The sequence below is a fragment of the Lissotriton helveticus genome, chromosome 3_1 (genome assembly GCF_964261635.1).
Source record: "Lissotriton helveticus chromosome 3_1, aLisHel1.1, whole genome shotgun sequence".
Taxonomy (NCBI): domain Eukaryota; kingdom Metazoa; phylum Chordata; class Amphibia; order Caudata; family Salamandridae; genus Lissotriton; species Lissotriton helveticus.
The window spans coordinates 807143105-807165855 of record NC_136061.1 but is presented as its reverse complement, the minus strand read 5'-3'; the positions used below and the strand labels follow the sequence as shown (position 1 = coordinate 807165855).

General features: G+C 43.6%; 1 protein-coding gene across 1 annotated transcript in view; it reads right to left on the bottom strand.

Moving 5' to 3' along the window:
• The window catches only part of KCNC1 (potassium voltage-gated channel subfamily C member 1), a 399273-nt gene extending 376744 nt beyond the window's left edge, over positions 1-22529 (bottom strand). Inside the window, exon 1 of the mRNA XM_078681064.1 lies at positions 21857-22529. Coding sequence (XP_078537190.1) covers positions 21857-22429 — 573 coding nt within the window. The 5' untranslated portion in view covers positions 22430-22529. The remainder of the gene's footprint in view (positions 1-21856) is intronic.
• Positions 22530-22751: the final 222 nt, after the last annotated feature.

The following is a 22751-nucleotide window of genomic DNA, read 5'->3' as shown; positions in this document are numbered from 1 at the left end:
GTACACTGGCTGGGACACACCCCAAAATGGCAGTGTCTTTATGTGATAAGCCGGGTCTGGTGGCTCAGTGGACTAAAGCAGCCACTGCAGGGGCCTATGTTCGACCTCATAGTCACAGGTTAAAATCACGGCAGGTTCATTTAGCCTTTCATCCACTTGAGGTCGATAAAATGAGTACCATTGAGTTGGGCAACAATAAACATGTTATTCAGCCCCAGGACACCTTTGGGTAATCGTGTGCTTTACAACTACACCTGTTATGTTATGTTATGTTATGTTATCTGAAGTCTAATTACAATACGACAAAGTGTGGGGGCAATGCACCCAGCCAGATGGCATCCCCTTTTATCTGATAAAATGCAATGAGATCATATTGGGCACCCCTGTTGAGCAATGTTTATAGCAATCTACATTGTACATACCTAACTAAGTCATGGGCATCCTCTACAATTGTACCCATCTTTAAAAAGGGTGATCGAACTTCACTCAGCTGCTATCGTCCAATTTCTCTCATAGACACCTCAGCTAAAATCCTTGTTAGGGTCTTGTATTATAGGATCATTGAGTGGGCAGAGGTAAACAAGATCCTGAACCCGTGCCAGTATGGTTTTCATAAGCACAATTGAACTAGGGAACAGTGCTTAAACTTTAGTCTAGTATTGGGCAAATATACCATACCAAAGCGCACCCCAATGTGCTTAGCATATATGGACTTAACTATGACATTCAATTGTGTGAACCATCTAGGCTTTGTCAACGCTATTAGAAATGTGGATGGAAGAACCACTTGTGCATCTTTTGACTTCTATGCATATGAACACCAAGGCTAGAGTGAGGTTCTGCCACGGAGGATAGCTTACAAGAGAGATCCATATTGGACGTCGGATACGCGTGGATTGCCTGCTCACTCCTCTACTGTTCGTTCTGTATATAAACAAGCTTGGCACACGTTTAAAAACATGTACGCCAGACATTCCTATGGTCCTTGACATTCCATGCCCTGTTTTGTTAGATGCAGTTGATGGAGCAAGGTGGAGAAACAACATTTTGTATACCCCTTGTGTAATCATACTTCCATAACCATAACTTGAACTAATGGAGTGATGTGTGAAATTAACCAACCTAGAATAAGAATTGCACCTACACAAATATACGTGGGAAACTAATTTTGCTGATATTGCAATCATAATTAACTAATTATGTGATTCTGTTGTGTCCTGAAATAATGGCAGCTATTAAATAATCGAAAACGGCATAAATGTGCTTTTTGTACATGTATTTGTGGCAGAAACCGAAGGATAAGTGAGTATAAATTGCGTAAATGTCGCTTATTTGCTAGGTAATAACTAACAGGGAAACCTTAGTATGGAGGAGGTAAACAGAAGGGCTATAGTTCCATATTTAACATTTATTTGTGTTTGTTTCTAGGATAGTTCCCATTCTGGCTCGTGAGGCCTACTGAAAAATGGAGTCTCTCGATTACTGTGACAGCGAGAGATAAAGCGCATGCGCGGCTGAAAGACGAGAATGAATGCGAGCTACCTGTGCCTGAACGAAACCAGTTCAAGGCCAACATGCCCTGGAAGTCCTGATGACTGCCAAAAGAATGGCCGTTTGAATTACTCAACGTGAGAAAAGACCACGGAGTTGCTAGTTGAGGATGTGACTAGGCCAAAGACTTTCTTAAACGAAGAACTCTTTAAAATTTAGCTGACATAACAGAAATTGAATGCTGAAATGATGACGTGATACTCATCCACCCCCAAATTGTCCAATCAGAACTCGAGTTTATGCTGAAAGTTACTTTTGTAGATATATAAAGTTAGTGAAAAAGGTATAAAAAGTGCTGATTTTACTTAAGGAAAAAACTCCTCTTCAATTTCCACCAGAGATGCTGTCGGAATGCTGATTTTCCTGAGATGTAAGACTTAGAATCATTTTCTATTTTCTTTTGAATGACAACTGAGCATTAGATGAGGTTATTAGTTAGGGAAGTTAGGAGAAAATGAATTTTGGGAACTATCTGTCTTTTGCTAATACTTGTATCTCTGAAATCTAAATAATAATGTCTATTTCTGAATTTTCTAAAATAAATGAATATAACTGTTTGAGATAAAACTCTTATTCCTTTAATGTCGTTTTGAATAAATAAATAAATAAATAAATAAAGTGAATAAACTTTCAGACATGCTAAATTTTGCTTTTAATAAAAATTAGATAAATGGAGAATTAAGCTACTCCTGTATTTTTCTACACCTAATTTTTTACTAGCAGATTCGCCGACCATAATGGTGGCGTGTTTAAATTAATGTTTTCCTAATAAAAACCATGGTAAATTCATTTAAATTGCAGGTGTAAATAGTATAAATATCCAGTTTTAGTTTAGACACTCCACTATGATACAGCAGCTCTCCTTTGAATCTCACTGATCCATGAAGTAGGATGGAAGTGTTTTGTGAGTGACTTATGGGCCCCACTGACGAGTAGATGTATGATTTTTGTACTTCAGGGAAAGGTGACATGGTTTTAGAAATTATTTCTGGAGTAGCGCTGCATTACAGATGATGAAGTTTCAATTCCACGCACCCCAAGAGCCCTGAGATTACTGGTCAAATCATTAGTCACACCTATGTCAAGGTAAAGCTTCCACAACAATCCTACTGTGCCCAAAGGAACAGCCATCTGGTAACATCATGATGCCCAAGACCTCCCTTAGGTCCAGGTTAGCCCCCGCTGAGGTTGAGTCCACCCTGGTAGTATCATCTCACCAGGGTGTGACGAGGTGGCAAATGATGAAGCATGTTACATCATGTGAGTGAGTGTACCTTGTCCCATTCTTGGAATTGCCCATCTTTCTGTAGGGATGCTAGCAGTAGGTAGATAGGCACATACAAACTAGGGCTAGGGAGACAATTCCCTATGCATGCAAAGCGGGTGTCACCCCGATTCTGTGTTTTGAGTGTTTCCCAAGAGGCAGGTGTGAGCCCGGGGAAATGCCTCTCTCTCTCATTGATGTTTTTGCTGCTTAAATACGTTACACTTTGCCGCTAAGTCAAGTATGACTGCTTTTGTGCCAAGCCACCAGAGGGATAAGCACAGGTTAATTTGGAGTTTTCTTGTGTTTCAGTGTACACGAATTGTGGTTTAAGCTTGAGTAGGTTTTCACTTCCCCTCAACTAGTACCCAATTTCCAACATAATCAATGTGCCAAACAGTTATAGACCTTTACAGATTGTTCTTAAACCTCATGTCCTTGGAGACAGGGGTCAGGAGTGTGAATGCTGCTGTTTATAAATTCATGGAAGAAATAGACCGATCAGTGATTTATGTCGTAGCATGGATCTCCGTTAGTCAAAGAAAAGAAAGTGGTAAATTATGTTGACTGCTACCAGCTCATTTAATATTTGCCTATACTGTGAGCAGACTTTATTGACTATACATTAATTGGTTTGAACAAGCCTTCTCAAACCTGGAAGATCAAGATTGACTGGGGAATGAGAAAAATAATATCAAACCTCAGGAGGCAAATGATAAAGGGGAACATTTAGTATCTACAAAAGTCAAAAAAGCTAAGGGAACAGCAGTGCATGACCACATCCCCTTACCTATAGCCACACAAGAGGATGCAAACCCAACAACGATTAAAGCTAACCCGAGCATAGACAAAGGTGTTAGGAGTAAGTTAGCCAGCTCCATTAGTAATTCTGACTTGACAATCCTTAGTTGGAATGTTGCTGGGTTAGAACCAAGATTGTCTGACCCGCAATGGATACAGTTATTGGATGGCAAAGATATTATTATGCTCCAGGAGACATGGGCCACAGAAAACTTACATATAGAGGGCTATCACTGCTTTAGTGTGGCAGCACCCAAACCTGACTTTGGCCGCGCAGTGGGTGGATTATTCATTGGGATTAAAATATTGGCCGGTGGCACTATTAGAGACTTACTAACTGAGAATCCAAATGTACAGGTTCTCGAATTCAAGAGACACACTCGGATTTATTTAATAAATTTTTATAATAATGATTTTAACTCTGTCCCCAATAAGAATTTCATAGCGCTCTCTAAGATTTTACGCATACTGGACCTAAATTCAGACATAGATGAGGAGACAGGGATCCTCATCGGGGGGATTTCAATGCGAAAATTACAAAGAACCATCGGTCAGGGGAAAAAATTCAATTAGATCAAGCGGAACGAAGGGGTACTGAATTAGAACACTTGTTAATTGAGCACATTCTTAGTAATGCTTTGGAAGCAGGTCACATGTCTAGTGCTCATTACGCCCCCACATTTAGGGGCAGAGATTGTTTTTCAACGATTGATTTTATTTTTATGTCCCCCCACTTAATAGACTGCATAACATAATCCACAGTATTGGAAACATCATTTGGAGACCACAATCCTCTTACAGTTACCCTACATTTAGGGCCAAGCCCTGTATATTTTAACTTAAATGGCGCAAGAGATATCACACCCTCGGGAGACGGCCTGCGATTGAAATGGAGGGAAGTTGATATCGGGGCTATATTAGAAACTGTGAAAAAGGAACATTCCCACCTGATTAATTCCTGTCTATCTTGTGATGGGAATTGCCTCAGGATAATTGCGGACTTTGGCAAATTATGTCTTGTTATAAAAACTTGCTTATCAGTCCCGCTGCCAAAGAAAGAGAAAGACCCAAGGTGGTTTGACCCCGCCTGCTCATTAGCCAATAGGGCACTGCGTAGGGCACTAACTACTAAACCCAGGTGCACAGAAGAGGTACAGGTGGCTAGGAAACACTATAAATTTATAATTGCCGAACTGAAAGCTGCATTACTGACGGAGCAGTGGGAGTCACTGGTCAGAAGTGCAAACCAAAAGAGCAGTGGCCCCTTCTGGATGGCCGTCAGGAAAATGAGAGATATGGGCAAACATTTAACTTTGACTAGCTGTAACATAACCAGCAGCGTCTGGGAGGCCCATTTCTCCAAAATATATGCTACACCAACTGAGGAGACAACAAGTTTTGTTCCTGGTCGTCTGTGTTGTTTACAGATTGGTCTCCATGAGGTAGAAGTAGCCATCAGACAGAGTCTTGGCAACAAGGCGCCTGGTCCTGTCGTGTATTCCTATAGGTTCTGAATCGATCCCCCTATTCCTGACCCTATTCTGGTTAAACTAACTATCAAGTTAACTAACAGTCAGCCCATGAGGCAAGAACAGCCCCCATGATGCAGATACCGTTATCTGACGCAGTCACACTACGGCACAGGAACGTGTTATCTGATTAGGTCATAACGCTTGAGATCTAATTAGACAAGCGACATTCCTCCAGCCCCTGATAAGGCATACGACGTTCTCATAACAAATCAAACCTATGACAACCTGGAAAATCCGTGCGGCCATTGTTTTGATTTCACAGAGAACTTCAGTAAAAGAATGTGCTAACGAGCAAGTCGTATGACATCTTTATTGACGTATCTATGTCCATCTTTACGTCAATCTCGGCACCTTTAAGGTATAAATATTGCCGATCTTGCCCTATGCAAACACACGCGTGGTGACAAGACGGAGCAGCCATACTTGCCGAAGCCGAGAGCAGAAGCAGACCCCGCTGGCGCAGCCCCGCCTTCCTGACGCGCTGAGAGACGCGCTGCTATCTCAAGCCGAGAGACCCAGCACCGGCGCTTCTGGGCAGCCCTCGCAGGCAGCCTGGAATATCGAGAGCAGAGAAAGAGATACCATTCCTCATTCATCCTAACTTCCAGGTACAGAACTGAATAACCCCTCACAGAGAATTCTTTAGTTATTCACTTGGCAAAAACAAACTTAACTTAAACTGTAACTTTCTATTCCCGCCCACGCATTAGACTTAGGTCAGGTACACGGGGTAGGCGTATTTAGAAACACCAGTTGAGTACGTTTAGTCAAATGTATATGTGTATGTAAATATATTTTAATCATTTTAAACATCATATGGCTCAGAAACCATATCAATGTTTTTACAGTATTATTCTATACTATTGCTTTTAATGTATGCACTTTACTTAACTATAAGTATTGCAATAATATCGATCCATTTCTCTTGTACGAGAAAAGAGACTGATCAATAAATAACATCTTTTATTGAACACGCCCGTCTCTTCCTTTTCTCTACATTCTGATGAGACTAAGAATGCACGTACTGACTGAGTAAAATAATTGCCTTGTGCTCACACGACTCTCGAGATTGACTCTTGATTAGGGGAGAGCAAAGTTGTCATGTTCTATGGTTGTCAGAAACTAAATCCCTTCTTGTCTAATCAGGGAAGTTAATTCCTCCTTGAACATTCGAGAAAGTTTCTAGCGAACTCTGAGCTACGCTGGCAAACCCAAAAATTAAGTCTAGTATCGACAGTAGTAGACCTAGTTAACGTCTGGTCTAGGCCTTTACTGCTGTAGGTATTATTCCAATGCGCAGAGCCTATTGGGAAAATAGGAGCTACACTACATGGCGCCCAACGCGTTTGGAAAGGGCGATAAAACTAACGTAAGACATTTAGAGTAACTCAGTCGTGCTTTCTCACTCAGACCCCTTTTCCCAAATACTCCAAAGACGTCTGGAGTGGGTGAAAGGTAATATCCTCCAAAACCTCGCAGGAGGGAACTCCTATGTATGGTTCTTGGTATAGTCAACGTTGAAGGATAAAAACATTCCCAAAATATTGTGCATCTAATCTCTGTTTCCATAAAGAAACCTGATCTGCAAACAAACATAATACCATCCTGTCTGTAAAATGGCAGAGAGTGATGATGAAAGAGAGGCAGTTAGATTAGCAACTGAACTCGCAGATGCTGATGCTACCATGCAAGCAGCAGACCCGAATATAACACTCATTCCGGTCATTAAAAGGAGATCTATAACCTTAAAACTTATAGAAAATGGACTGACACAGTCATATTCGTAATCAAGGCACACGAATATCGGCAGACAGAGGTATACTATTCATGGATACATTTTCCAGCAGCAAATGCTGTAACAAAGTACTTCCACTATTACAAAGTAGAGGAACCTCCTGAAACGTACACTCCTTTCGAGGAGGTGGAAGTACCACTCAAATTCCAAGAGCATTTGCTCTTATTTGATGGCGCCCTAAAACATAACAATCACATTACAAGGCTCGGTCCTTTAGGAAGACCAGGAGCAACGTGGCCGGTCTTAGCCGGATACACACCACATCCAGACATCGAAAGAATGCCTGCAGCAGAGCTGTTAATACAGCTAAAACAACTACTAAAAATTCATAGACAATTAGTTCAGTATGTAATGCGGACTTCAACAATTCAGCCAGCGATTAAACTTCCACAGCTGACCCCTCACCAGGGGAACACAAATAAAATTACACCACAGAACATCCAATCCTGCCTAGGTAAAGTTCCAGCTAAACGGGAACAGATACCATTCTGGTTGGCACAGAAAAATTACCCAAATAGAGGCGGTGTTTCCTGACACCACCCCATTAGAAAAACACAGGATTCTGACTATATGTCTCCCAATGGGAATCGCACCACACATTGAGGACTGTGACACTTGGGGTACAGTCTTTGCTTCCATCTACACAAAAATGCACGGTGTTCCATCCATTTCGGTAATACCAGATGTGCTAAAACAAATTCAAGATGAATACGGTCCAGAACCTGCTTTAACTCTTGGTATGAAATTACTAAAAGACTTCAAGCAGGTCTCGGCTATATTTTTAGCCAACATAAAAGGTGAGGCAGCAAACGTGGCGATCCGCCAGAGGTTAAAAGAGACAGATATAGCAGACCAACCAGCTGAAATTGCCAGAATCATAGAAAAATCCTATGAAGAACTAGGCAGAGATAGTCTAGGTGGAATACCAGTAAAACCGCAACTGACTACAAGTCCAGAAAAAATATTTTTTAATAATAATTCACCAAAAAAGAACTGGGATGGAAACAAACAATCCAATCCTAAAGAAAAGAAATTCCAGTCCCGAGGGAGGTCTCCCAGGCGAAGAGAGAAATCTCCAAACCAAAGACAAAGGTCACCACAGAGCGACCCCTGTGGGAATAGATATAACCTTAGAAATAGGGATAATATTAAAAAACCTGATAGATATCAAGACATTGATACACGTCCCTCTCAATCTTTTCAGACTTCCTCGCAGAAATCGGAAAGAAGAGGACGATCAGAAGAGCACGCCAAGTCCAAAGACAAGGAACCTGCTCAGCTAAAAAAGAAATTACAATTTCCAAAAAAGAAGGTAGCCAGTATCAAGGTAGTTAAAAATGCCGAGAATACTGAGGACACAACTGAAAAACGGAGAGTGGGCTCAGACAATGCTAGACAGCGCAGCAGAGGTGAGCATAGCTCACAAAGTCCTTATGAATCATCTGGAGACAGTGGACACGAATGAATATCTTCAAGTGGAAACTGCAGACACCAGAGTTAGCAAACCCCACAAGATATACGAGATAACATTACGTATAGAGGGAGATAAGACTAGGAAAATTAGGGGACTATTTTGGGATAACCTCTCAAAGGGTTATGACATCCTTCTAGCTGAAAAAGACTGGCCACCAGAGTTTGTCAGGGAGTGCCCTCATGGCGAAGAAGTAATTATGCCTGCCTTCTCGAATCAAATCCCGATTCATAAAAAATACACACTTGCTAGAAAGTGGGCAGTGGCCTTAGCACCTGCTTTATATAAAAATCATGTAGGATGGGATGAGGACTCCCCTCCTCACAAAATCCAGTTAAAATCACAACCTACTGCACAAAGGCAGTACCCAATTAAGCAAGAAGCTAAAAAACAAGTAAATGAAATACTAGATCAGCTAGAATACCAGGGGGTGATTGAAACTTGCACCTCACAAATGAACAATCCTTTGTTTCCGGTCTCCAAACCAGACAATTCATATCGTCTAGTTTTGGATTACCGACACCTAAACACATGTTGCAAAACTTTTGCAGTGCAAAACTCACACAGTGCTGCACTAATGAATAACATAGTGCGCAAAAAATACAAAACTACCTTGGACATCTCCAATGGATTCTTTTGTCAAAACATAGCACCAGAGAGCAGATATTTAACTGCATTCTCAGTAAATGGCACTCAAAAACAATTCTGTCGGTTAGCCCAGGGGTACAAGAACAGCCCAGGGGTATTCTCAGCGAGAGTAACAGAATTACTACAACTATATGATGATGAAGCATTATCTTATGTCGATGACATTTACTTAACAGATGATGACTTGGAGACTCACTTGAAAAGGGTGAACACCATAATACTTGGGTTCGCTGCAGAGGGTTACAAATTCAACTTTAAAAAGTCCAGAATTGCCCATCTGACGGTCCTATTCTTAGGATATGAGTTATCAAGTGAAGACAAAAGCCTGGCTGACAATTTCCTAGAGAAATGTGCCGTAATCCAAGCTCCTAAAACACTAAAAAACCTACAGTCGATTCTAGGTTTCCTAAATTTCGGAAGAACATACATTGCAAATTACGCAGAAAGGGTCAAACCCCTTTATGATCTAATTAAACCAGACTTTAAAAGATCCAGTTGGACTCAAACACACACAGAAATTTTGAGATCCTTACAAACAGACATGCTAATTAAAACAAAATTAGAAACACGTGATAACACACGCAATCTTGTGATTCGAGTCATCCCAGGGAGATGCGGATTCACATACCTGACTTCTAATGAAGGAGAAAAGGTACCAATTGCATTCAAATCACACTTGTACACTAAGGTTGAAATGAAATTTAGCCCAACGGAAAAAATTCTTACAGCAACACAGGCAGCTATAGCAAAAGAACGAGCCCTGGCACAAGGTAAACGAATAATAATCGTGACACCAATACCAGCCTTAGAGGCGGTAACAAAGGCAAGCATTCCAAATGCTAAAGCACTCCATCCAAGATGGATACAATGGGCTAACTCTCTTGCTGCAACAGACGTGGTGTACGAATTTGATCCTTATTTAAAAACACAAGAATTTCTCCAATATGAATTTGAATGTCCTCCGCCAACCGAAATTCTGCCTCTAGATGACTACGGCTGTATAATATATACAGACGGATCAGCACAACCCGCAGTAGGGGGTAAACAAGCTTACAGTGCTGCGTGCGCGATTGTTAAAGGTCGTTGGCACGAAGGGAAATTTAAACCAACCCTCACTAAAACACAATCCCTAGGAGATTGTACAGCTCAGCGAGCTGAACTACTAGCATTCAAGATGGCGCTTGAAAATACCGATCGAGAATTCCCCACACTCATAGTGTGCGATTCGTATTATTGCGTTCAATCTTATAATGAATACTTGCAGATCTGGCTTCAGAACGGTTTCAAGGATGCGAAAGGTGGCACAATCAAGCATAAAATGCTCTGGGAACAAGTAGCTCTTTTACAAAAAGAACTACCAAAGACTCACGTGATACATACATTGAGTCATCAACGTGATGGCGTTCACGTTGCAGGGAATTCATTGGCTGATGAGGCCGCGAAGGCAGCTGTGCAAACGGCTTCCGTAGCTGCCGTCACCAGGTCAAAAACAAAAATAGACAGCGAAATATTACAAGCTGTCAGCGCTTCAGAAAAGGATTCGATAGAACCACTCCCTAAAGGCTTTCCAGTAAAATACTCATACATAACTGATGCAAACAATGTTCCTTTTGCTCAAATCCCTGGAGTGGGGGATAGGGCAATTCCAAACATGGAACATAGGTTAGGACTAATAATAGCGGCACACGAAGGGCTTGCTTCTATCCATGCTGGCGTCTCAGCCACAGTATCATTATTAAAACAGAGATACTGGTGGCCACAAATGAGAAGACAAACGAGGAACTACGTTCTAGCATGTGAAATATGTCAAAAAATGAAAGTATCAACGGTGAGACGTCCAGCGCAGACGCCCCTTCTAATCTCGGATAAACCATTAGCCTGTGTTTACCTAGACCACTGCGGTCCCTTACAAAGGGATGGTAACTATAAATATATCTTGGTCACAGTGGACTCATGCACGAGATTCATATGGATGTGGCCCCAGCGAACGGCTGACGCCAGAACTGTTATAAAAGATTTGCGAGTCTTTATCGGCACATACGCAATTGGCATGCTGCATTCGGACAATGGTCCTGCTTTTAGCTCTCGGGCTTATAAGGAGGCCATGGTCAGCATGGGCGTGCAATTGCGGTACTCTTGTCCATTTCACCCTGAGGGGAACGGAATTGTTGAAAGAAAAAACCGTGACATAAAGCAATCTATAACGGCAAAGGTATTAGGTTCGGGAGCTGGGTGGGTCAAACATCTAATAAGTGTCCAACGTAGTCTAAATAACTTGCCAAGAAATTCTCTGAAGGGATTCAGTCCGTACGAATTAATATTTGGAACTAGGATGTTGATCTCTGACCTTGATAGTCAGACTTCAGTGGTTAAAGAAAAAAGCTTTGATGTCGAAGACCGTTTGGCTATTTTGCAGGACTTAAACAAAACAAGAAAAGACCTGAGCAACATACAGTTGAAACAACAGCCAACGACCACTGAAGAATCACCACCTGTCCCAGCAAGACCTGTCTGGATTCCAAAAGTCGGGGATCTAGTCAGGGAAAAGATCGCGGTAAAGAAGGAATTTGGGCCTTCCTACAGAAAAGCAGTTCCTGTCTTGTCTGTCAACGGGACAAGATCAGTTGTACTACCGCCACTTGCTGGTAAAAAGGAGAACCGAGTTGTATCCATCGACCTGGTAAAACCACAACATGTGGCCGATAACAAACAGTAGGCCAAGTGGACTCCCAATAAGTAGCAGAACACCAAAGTTTGCTACCAGCACAGAGGTCCTAACAAAAAGGCTCATCACATTCGAAACGCCTAAAGAAGGACTATGCAACAATGCAATAGAACTCAGACCTCTGAAAACCCAAATAAAGACATTTAGCAGAGACACACCAATCTATACTGAAGTACCAAGTGAAAATGCAAAAAAAAGAAATCATGAACCAATTGGAACAATTGACAGAACTGCATCCGGTTACTTCATCAACTTCGATGATTCCTCTGACGGCTTCAGTGAATCAAAGACACAGCCATCATCAAAATCCTTTAAAGACAAAGCGAAGGAACTTTTGAAACAACTGAAAGAAACATATCTGGTTTCTCCATGGATTGAATTTTGGGTGGGTTTTGGTGCATTTATCCTCATACTTTGGCTCATCATGGTATTTACTTTGGGACGCTTCATTGAGGGAAAATATGCTAAAATGGACACAGCAAGTCAGAACATCAACTTGGTCCTCAAACCACACACATCTTCACACGTCGAGAAAAGAGAACTTTCTTCAGCCAACTTCACAGCCAATCCTATACCTGGTGGGGTAGCCTGGGACAACACTGACTATGAAATGTATGGTCCGGTCGAGATCCTGAAATATCCACATCAAATCAAGATCTCCTTGAGTGACTTTGCAAAACCAAACTCATTTGCTGATGATTGGGACTTCGAAAGTATTAACAACATGATGTCTGACTTAGTAATGTCTGCTAAATTTACAAAACATGATTATTTGCAAGGTTCTACAAATTATGATAGTATGTATTGCTATAACCATTATGGTAACCATTTTTTACATAAATCTGCACAACCTAGAAATGTTTTAAGTTATAATCAATGGGAACATTGTGCTACACCTCCAAAAGGAAGCTCTAGAACCGTATATGACAAATATTCATATTTTTCAGGTTTTAACATAAGTAATGCTGAAACATTTTATTTTAAATTGTCAAACAAGACAGGGATGAAAACCATGATAACCAACACAAAATTGATATATTCAGATTCATTCTTTGAAAAAATGAATACATTTGGATTTGATTATTGGGACAAAAATGTTGATTTGAAAAGTGTTTGGGGTACAAAAGAATGGCAAGTACAGGGTATAGAAGCTTTGTTTAGAGCCTGTATGATCCCAGAACAAATGATATTTTTAAATGACACTGTTCAACAAACCACCTGTCTTGGCTTAGCCAAAATCAAAGATTTAATTAAACCGTCTATTCCAAAGCCAACAATGTTTTGGAATAGCTCTGATACAGATGAAGAGATAGACGTAAACCATATACTAAACCAAAACAGAACACATCCTGATTGGAAACAATGGTTGATCTGGCCCACAGATACAAATAACTGTCAAGATAGATTCCTGAATAAAACACAGGGTTTCAAAATTACCAGGCCAGACCCTAGATATCCCCAAAGACACCACCCAGGGAGAATAACAACCTACAGTGTGGGCAAATTATGCCTTCAATGGCTACAAACTTCCACACTGCCTGAAATTAAGCAACACCTAACTTTACTTACTGATGGTGCTGACTTGCGTGATTTCATAATGGGACCACGCAAACAGCGTCAAAAGCGTTTCATAGCAGCCTCTGTATATGCAGCATACAATGAGGCCTGGAAGGTTACTCAAATTGAAACAGCAGAAAGAATACGGGAAATTGACCGTATTAATTTGGAAAAATCACTATCTGTAGTGGACAATGGGTTAATGACTCTGTCCTCCAGAATTTTTTCATTGGACAGCATTGTGTCTTCAGCAATCGATATATTATCGCAAGACTTACTGTTATTACAACATGGTCAGTCACAATTGCGTTCTATTGTACAGCTTGGCTGGACGTTACAAAATCTGCGTTCAGGCTACGTGCCTTGGCGTTTAATCAACACAACGTCACTATTCCAAATCTTTAACCTTACTGATAGACAAATCGGTATGGCGCAAAAGGGTGCTGATTATACAATCTTGAGCATTGAAAAACTAGAAAGATTACCAATGACAATGTCAGAACGACCTGTCAGTGAATGGATAATACACGGAATCATAAATATTCCAATCTCAACCTTCAGGTTTCAATACTGCCAAAAATATATACAGGCTGGCATGTACGAGAAATTGGGAAAGGGGTACCTTAAAACAACTTGGAACCTGCCCTATTCACATGCATGTGTCAGTAATAAAGGACAGAAAGTGTTTCTTGTTGGCAACAATTGTGCTATGTCACTAAGCGGCACGCTTCTGTGTAACGGAATTAGTTTGCATGGAGCCTGTGAAGGGAATTCGTACAACCTTTCATGTCACCAGCAAGGCGCACCTGCAACTGAAATAGAACCATTCTTTCAAAGACTCTATAATGGGAGTTACATTCTTATTGTAGACCGCAGATGTTGTAGTCTTATGCCCGGGACTCCTTATCTAGTCACTACGACGGCGAAGGTCAAGTGCTGTGGACGTTCTTTATTCCCCAGCTCCTTTCCAGACAGGGAGGCAAGGGCATGGCCCAGTTTGAAAATTACTTCTATTCGAATAGATACTTTAAGCAGAATGAAAACAGTGCTTCTTCAGACGCCTACAAGGCTCACGTCATCAAAAGAAACGTATGATCTACAAGTCGCAAGGACGACTGCAGAGATACATACATTATTATCAACTAATTCCCCCGTACATTTCGCGGAAATCCTGAGCGAAATCTTAAATATTTCTGATACCAATGGGATCTCAGGGGTATTTAAGACAGTATTTTCGATGGCATTAACACCATTCAAAGCCATACTGGGTATTTTTCCAGATTTCGTCCATTCGATTTTTGGCGGACTTCCCCTGATCCTGGGACTAATTGCAGGAATCCTATTCTTAGTCCTTATTTTTCGTTATGGCAACCCATGTCACAGATCAAACTCTCGCGACAATGGAAGATACGATCCTAGCCATTGGATACCGGGACCGGATATCAAAAATCCTGGGACTCTCCCGGCTTAGAGACCTAAACATGACCTGGTTTCTATCATTTCCACCAATGTGTGTTTTACCTGTACTAAGGTGTCTGCTATGCGGAGAAGAATGCGTGTTAGACACCTGTCTGACGCTACAATCGGATGCGCCAGTGGATGCAGATACACTGTTGGTTCCTACCAAGGTTCACGCTTTGTGCTGCCCTCAAAGGCTGCCAATCCTGATGACGGCATTCCTGGAATCTTCACCACTGCGATTGAAGAGTAGTGAAGTTCAAGATGAAAGCAGCATCGAACAGGTACGACCTTCTGTCAGCAATGCGAATCAGAATGTCAATGCAGATAATCATGCGCACGAATGCATGGTTACCCCTATTTCCGACTTAGTGGAACTCTCCCATGAAGCTGTTGATAGTTTTTTCGAAAGCCTGAATGATATGATGTTCTCTCCAGAACAGAAATAGAGACTTTTGAGCAAGCTCGCACACGGCGTTCCCTGAATTCGGCCTTCAACTTTAAAAATAAAGTCACATGAACAATTCTTCCCACCAGTTCACGGACAACAATTTTTTTAGCAGCCCCAAATTATTTTTCACAAATTTTTCGGGACACTTATCTTCTGCTTAAAGTAAGAAACTATTCCTAGAGAACTAAGATTTCTATTTTTAGATACTTTATAAACTTTAGTTGCCCGCTGGGATGTTCACAAATATTTTATTATGTGATGAGATGGTCTCGAACTTTATTTCTGTATAGCCATATTAAGAGCCATTTCATGTGTATTTCTCATATACCAAATAAGCAATAATGTCTACAAATGCGTAGCATAGCTTAAGTGCATACAATATATATGACTGCAATTTTTCAGTATATTTGAAAATTTCAAAATGCATTTATGTATTTTGGGGTGGTAAGGTATACACTATTCTCTATAGTATGTTGTACTATGTTATACTATGCATAGATTAGTAAATATGACCATAGTTAGCGTGGAGTGGGTGTCGTGTATTCCTATAGGTTCTGAATCGATCCCCCTATTCCTGACCCTATTCTGGTTAAACTAACTATCAAGTTAACTAACAGTCAGCCCATGAGGCAAGAACAGCCCCCATGATGCAGATACCGTTATCTGACGCAGTCACACTACGGCACAGGAACGTGTTATCTGATTAGGTCATAACGCTTGAGATCTAATTAGACAAGCGACATTCCTCCAGCCCCTGATAAGGCATACGACGTTCTCATAACAAATCAAACCTATGACAACCTGGAAAATCCGTGCGGCCATTGTTTTGATTTCACAGAGAACTTCAGTAAAAGAATGTGCTAACGAGCAAGTCGTATGACATCTTTATTGACGTATCTATGTCCATCTTTACGTCAATCTCGGCACCTTTAAGGTATAAATATTGCCGATCTTGCCCTATGCAAACACACGCGTGGTGACAAGACGGAGCAGCCATACTTGCCGAAGCCGAGAGCAGAAGCAGACCCCGCTGGCGCAGCCCCGCCTTCCTGACGCGCTGAGAGACGCGCTGCTATCTCAAGCCGAGAGACCCAGCACCGGCGCTTCTGGGCAGCCCTCGCAGGCAGCCTGGAATATCGAGAGCAGAGAAAGAGATACCATTCCTCATTCATCCTAACTTCCAGGTACAGAACTGAATAACCCCTCACAGAGAATTCTTTAGTTATTCACTTGGCAAAAACAAACGTAACTTAAACTGTAACTTTCTATTCCCGCCCACGCATTAGACTTAGGTCAGGTACACGGGGTAGGCGTATTTAGAAACACCAGTTGAGTACGTTTAGTCAAATGTATATGTGTATGTAAATATATTTTAATCATTTTAAACATCATATGGCTCAGAAACCATATCAATGTTTTTATAGTATTATTCTATACTATTGCTTTTAATGTATGCACTTTACTTAACTATAAGTATTGCAATAATATCGATCCATTTCTCTTGTACGAGAAAAGAGACTGATCAATAAATAACATCTTTTATTGAACACGCCCGTCTCTTCCTTTTCTCTACATTCTGATGAGACTAAGAATGCACGTACTGACTGAGTAAAATAATTGCCTTGTGCTCACACGACTCTCGAGATTGACTCTTGATTAGGGGAGAGCAAAGTTGTCATGTTCTATGGTTGTCAGAAACTAAATCCCTTCTTGTCTAATCAGGGAAGTTAATTCCTCCTTGAACATTCAAGAAAGTTTCTAGCGAACTCTGAGCTACGCTGGCAAACCCAAAAATTAAGTCTAGTATCGACAGTAGTAGACCTAGTTAACGTCTGGTCTAGGCCTTTACTGCTGTAGGTATTATTCCAATGCGCAGAGCCTATTGGGAAAATAGGAGCTACACTACATGGACTCCCTATAGATGTTATTAGGTTTAGTCCGGATTTATGGGCACCGATCCTTCTTAACATTTTTAACAGTTTGCCCTCAGTGCCTATGCCCAATACCTGGTCCACCAGTATGATAGTCCCAATCTTTAAAAAGGGCGATAGGTCAGATCCGGCCAATTATCAACCGATCTCACTCTTGGATAACACCTTAAAAAATTTGGGGCGAGTCCTCTATAATAGGGTGTTAGAGTGGGCAGAAGATAGCGAATTATTGGACCCCTGTCAGATGGGATTTAGGAGCAAGGTGGGCACGGTGGAGCAATGTTTGAATTTGAAGTTGGTAATTGACAAGTATAACATTGCACGATCGTCCCCTATTTATCTTGCATTTATGGATCTTTCATCCGCCTTCAATCTAGTCAACAGATCCAAACTTTGGTCCATTCTTTTGGACTAAGGATTAGATGAGGTTCTTGTTAACTTTCTGGCCTACCTCCATACTGACCTTAAGGCACAGGTTAGGATTGGGATGGGCGGGGAAGTTTCCGGACCTATTAAAGTAGGTAGGGGGGTTAGACAGGGGTGCGTTTTAGCACCCCTGCTTTTTATCATGTACATCAATGGTTTAGCTAAATCTTTAAAACAGGTAACTCCAGATGTGCCAATAATCCAGGGGCAATCATTGCCGGTTCTTTTATACGGAGATGATGCGGTCCTTATGGGCCGCACACCTAATGCCCTCCGTCAACTTGTTAAAACTTTTGTTCAATGTATGGAGGCTTTAGACTTGCGTGTACCCACTCCCATTCTTGGAACACCATACTTCGCACATGAGTTAAATTTGCGCCGGAGTTACAGGTGGTGGGCACTGACAACTCATGTTAGGGGCCAGGACTTATTTTTCATCATCAGACTTTAACCCAGAGCAAGAGAGAGAAATGCAGAAAAAGGAGAAAGGATGAAAAAAAGATAGGAAAACACTGACAACTGGAGAGAACAGGTGTGAAAAATATCCTGCAAGCGTGAGATTTAAAGACAAGAAGTGCAGGGTGATGGAAGAAAGAGACATGAGCAGGAACTGCAATTGGGCAGCTTACTTAATGAGCTTGCTTGGCTTACAAAGGTGGAAGAGACAGGTTCCTAAGAAAAAGTTTTTGGCACTTATTTTGTTTTAACAAATTATCCACTGCTTCACAGGCAGGGCACATTTTGTGAGCAAAGTGTTCAGATCTCAAAACTGCAATTAGATGGTAAGTACAGGAAGTTGTATGTCAAGAATTCTGATTCTTTCCTCTGAAGGCCCTGTTAAAACATTCCCATTAACAAGAAAAAGCACATTCAATCACATAGCAGGTCGACTTGGTGACTGCGATGCAGACTTAAAGTTTGAGTATATCCTATCTGTCTTTGCTGGAAGAAGTTTTGTTAAAGTGCCTGGTTTCTATTCAGGCTGATTTGTATATGGCTGATCCCCTTCTGTAATGACACAGCAATGCTAAAAACGCTTTAATGCGGCCAAGACCTTTCACCAGAAGCTTAGATTACTTGAAGAATTTCAACCAAGACTTTTTGAGCTGTTCCCTTGAAAAGTGGCATATTCTCCTTCCTGCTTTTTATATAACAGATTCTATTATTAACTAATGCAATTTACCAATTTCAGATGGGTGCCCGGATGATATGGCCTTGCCAGTATTTTAATATGACCTTCATATTACATCAGATGTCGACAGCGAGCGTTTAACTCACAAATACTTCTGCCCTTTATAAACTTGGGCCCTCATTTTTGGGTAATTGGTGTAGGGCAGTGCAGCAAGTCAAGGGCAAGAATGCACAGTATTTATGCAATTCCTATACTGTTTTCTCTGTGCTGGCACTGTTTCGGCAACCTAGTTCCAAAGTAGGCACCCAGGATGGTGTAAGGGTGTCCTTGCCTGTGTTGTTGACAGGATTGTATTTATGCAGAAAGGGGCACCTGCCTACAGAGAAACCATCCGAAGAGGTGTTTTCCTCTTTCTATGTGTGCTGCATTCTACAGCACACATAGAAAGAGAAAGAAAACAAGAAGAAATATTGGGGCAGATGTATCATCCGTTTTTTTTTGTCGCAAATGCTGCGATTCGCAAAATAGCAGCGTTTGCGACAAAAAAAACGGGATTTGGAATGTATCATGCAAAAAGCCTCGCAATATTAAGGAGTCGCACATTTTGCGATTCCCTAATATTGCGAGGCTTTTAAGAATTGGCAAATTGCGATTTCTTAATTGAAATGTATTAAGCATTTCAGTGTTGCGATTTTTGACTAAGAATTCGCAAATTACCACCAACTTGTAGTTGCACTTTTTTTAAATTCTAAAGGTGCCATATGACGCTCATACATGCCCTTAGGGCATGTATGTGCACCATATGCGCACACATGTCCTTAAGACACCTTTGCACCCTTGAAATTATTCTCAATTTGCGATTAGCAAATTGCTAATTGCAAATTGAGAATAATTTCACATTCATTCCTATGGGCCTCCTGGCCCATAGAAATGAATGGGAAATTATTCCTTAATTGCGATTAGCAATTTGCTGATCGCAATTAAGGAATTTTAAGAAATCGCTAAAAAATAGCGATTTTCTACATACATACCATTTTGCACTTCTCAAATAGCGATTCCTTAAAAATCGCTATTTGAGAATCGCAAAATGGTATCTTGATACATCTGCCCCAAAGTTCTTTCTCCTCCTTACGCCTCACCTCAGGAGGCATAAGGTTGTGGCACTTCCCCAGTTTGACATGCTCTCGTAAATCTCGGGAAGCGTCAACATTCTTGGGTGTTAAGTGGGAAAATGAAGGCAGCACAGTGATTCGCGCTGCCTTGCCTGTCTCCATCTCAGTGAGGCCGTTCAAAGCTACACAGAGTGGCTTTGCGAGGCCTCGTAGTTATGATTTTATGATTTGGGGCTCTTCAATATGCCCTTTGGTGCATTCAATCATGTTACTGTTGACAGGGTGGCGGGGCGGCAGAGGCAGGGTTCCCGCGCTCTCTGAGCGGAGATAAATGAGGCTGTGACGTCATCCGAGTCTTCCGCCTGAGAGCTGGAGTCCTCGCTCCAGGTTCGCGTGGACAAGGAAGGACAGGGGGGGTTCAAGCAAGCCGAGCAGGCGGAGCGCGAGCCGGCAGCCGCTGCACGGAGCTCCCGCCTCCTCCGCGCACCACCATGAAGGACAGGGTGGAACGTCGGAAGCGCAGAACCGACCTCAAGGGCAGAGACAGCAGGCACCGAAGAATGCGCATCGCGGCCTCACAAACACTGTCCCAATAACAAGGACATGGGGGGTCTAAAGGACGGCGAGATCTGGGCATCACCACCTTACAAACACTGCCCTAATAACAGGGGCACAGGGGGGAAACGGGCCCTGAGAATCACACCCTCATATGTACTGTCCCAATAACAAGGGCGCTAAAGTATCCACGAGATCTGGGCATCACTACCTTACAAACACTGCCCCAATAACAAGGGCACAGCAGGAACTGGAGGAACACGGGCCCTGGGGATCACACCGTCACATATACTGTCCCAATAGCACGGGCACTAAAGTGCCACGAGATCTGGGCATCACAGCCTCACAAGCACTGCCCTTATAACAAGAGTAACCCGAGCACTAGAGGATCACGAACTCCGGGCATCATAACCTTGCAAACACTGCCCCAATAACAAGGGCACCACACTGGAGAAACACCGTCCCTGAGGATCACACCCTCATATATACTGTCCCAATAACAAGGGCACTAAAGTACCTCGAAGTCTGGACATCACAACCCCACATACACTGTCCATATAACAAGGGCACAGCTGGCACTAGAGGAAGACACATTATGGGCATCACCACCCCACAAACACTGTCCAAATAACAAAGGCACAGAGGACAATTGACGAATACAAGCTCTGGGCATCACAACCCCATAAACACTGTCCCCAAAACAAGGGCACAACGGGCACTGGGGGAACAATGGCCTGGGCATCACAGTTTTACAAAGAGCACACTGAGCCAATAACAAGGGCAGAGCGGGAACTGAAGGAACAACAACCCAGAACATCACAACCTCACACATACCGCTCCATTAACAAGGGAGGAGTGGGCACTGAATATATACTGCCCCTGGGCATTACAACCGTAGAGAGGTGGCGCCTGTATTAAGGATAGAGCGGGCACACGAAAAAGAATGCCTTGTGCATCGCAACCTCACACCCCCTGCCCCAATAATAAGGGTAGAGCGAGCAGGGTAGGATCACGGGGAAGCACATCGACACCTCACAAGCACTGCCCCGGTAACAAGGACGTGACAGGCACACAATGCCCAGGCACAGGGTGCCAAGGACTCACTGCCCAGTGGGTATCCCCACCTCAGAAAGATTGCCCCCTTGACAGGGACGTGGCAGGCAGGCACAGAACGCCCAGGGCTCCGGGCACATGCCAGAGGAAAGCGGAGTCCTGGTCGGGCATCACCACCTCACAAACACTGCCCCAATGCAAGCACAGACCGTGCACGTGCCGTAGATATCACCAACGCACATGCACTGCCCTGGTGACAAGCGGAGGGCAGAGCCGCCTCCCAAACCCTGCCCCAGTAAGAAAGACAGGGCGGGCCCAGAATGCACGGGAGGCCCCGGGCCCCGCACCCCTTCCCCGTTCCCAGAGGCAGGGCTGGCTCTCCGTGCTTACTTACCCGTGCGAACCTGGACGAGTAGGGGTCCTCGAAGAGCGCCCAGAAGCGCGGCTGCCAGCGGCGCCACACGCCCCCGGGCTTGCCGTCGGGGGAGTCGCTCATGGCCAGGCGCTTGGTCATCTCCAGGTCCTCGTCGCCCATGTCTGCCGAGTCCCCGGTGCAGTCGGCGTCGCCGTCGTCGCCGCACGTTTCCGGGGGGCCCCCGCCGAAGCTGTCGAGGGCCTCCTCGGCGTCGCGGTGCTGGCGGTAGGTCATCCAGCAGCAGGGCTCCACGTCCGTCTCGTCGATGCCCCAGAAGGCCAGCTCCTCCTCGTAGAGCGGCCCGCACACGTCGGCCGGGCAGTGCAGCTTGCCCGTGCGGTAGTAGTTGAGGATGTGCGCGAAGACGCCCGGGTGGCGGTCGAAGAAGAACTCGCCCATGCGTGGGTCATAGTCGAAGTGTCCGTGGGCGTCGGGCTCGGCCAGCCACGCCAGCCTGGTGCCGGGCAAGGTGCGCAGGGTGCTGCGGTAAGTCTGGTGCCGGGTGCCCCCCACATTGATGGTGATGCGCTCGCTCTCCTCGCCCTGGCCCATGGCGCCCTGCCCTAGGCATGGTGCGGGGGAGCCGGGGCGGGCATCGGAGCATCGGGGCCCCGCGCCGAGCTCATCCCGGGGGTAGCCTCGGCATCCAGATGCGCCTGGGTATGGACGGATGGGGCTGTAGGGATCCGTGGGGGCGCGCAGTGCCTCCTGCCCCCGGGCTCGGTCGCACAGGGAGGCCCGGGAGGTGGCGCTGTCCGCTCTCGGGGTGCTGAGCGCCGATTGCACCGTGGCCGGGGTGCCGAGCACGACGCTGTCACAGAGCAGCTGTCCCTGGGAGGCTCCTATATTGTCCCCTTGTGGGGCTGCCTGGGCA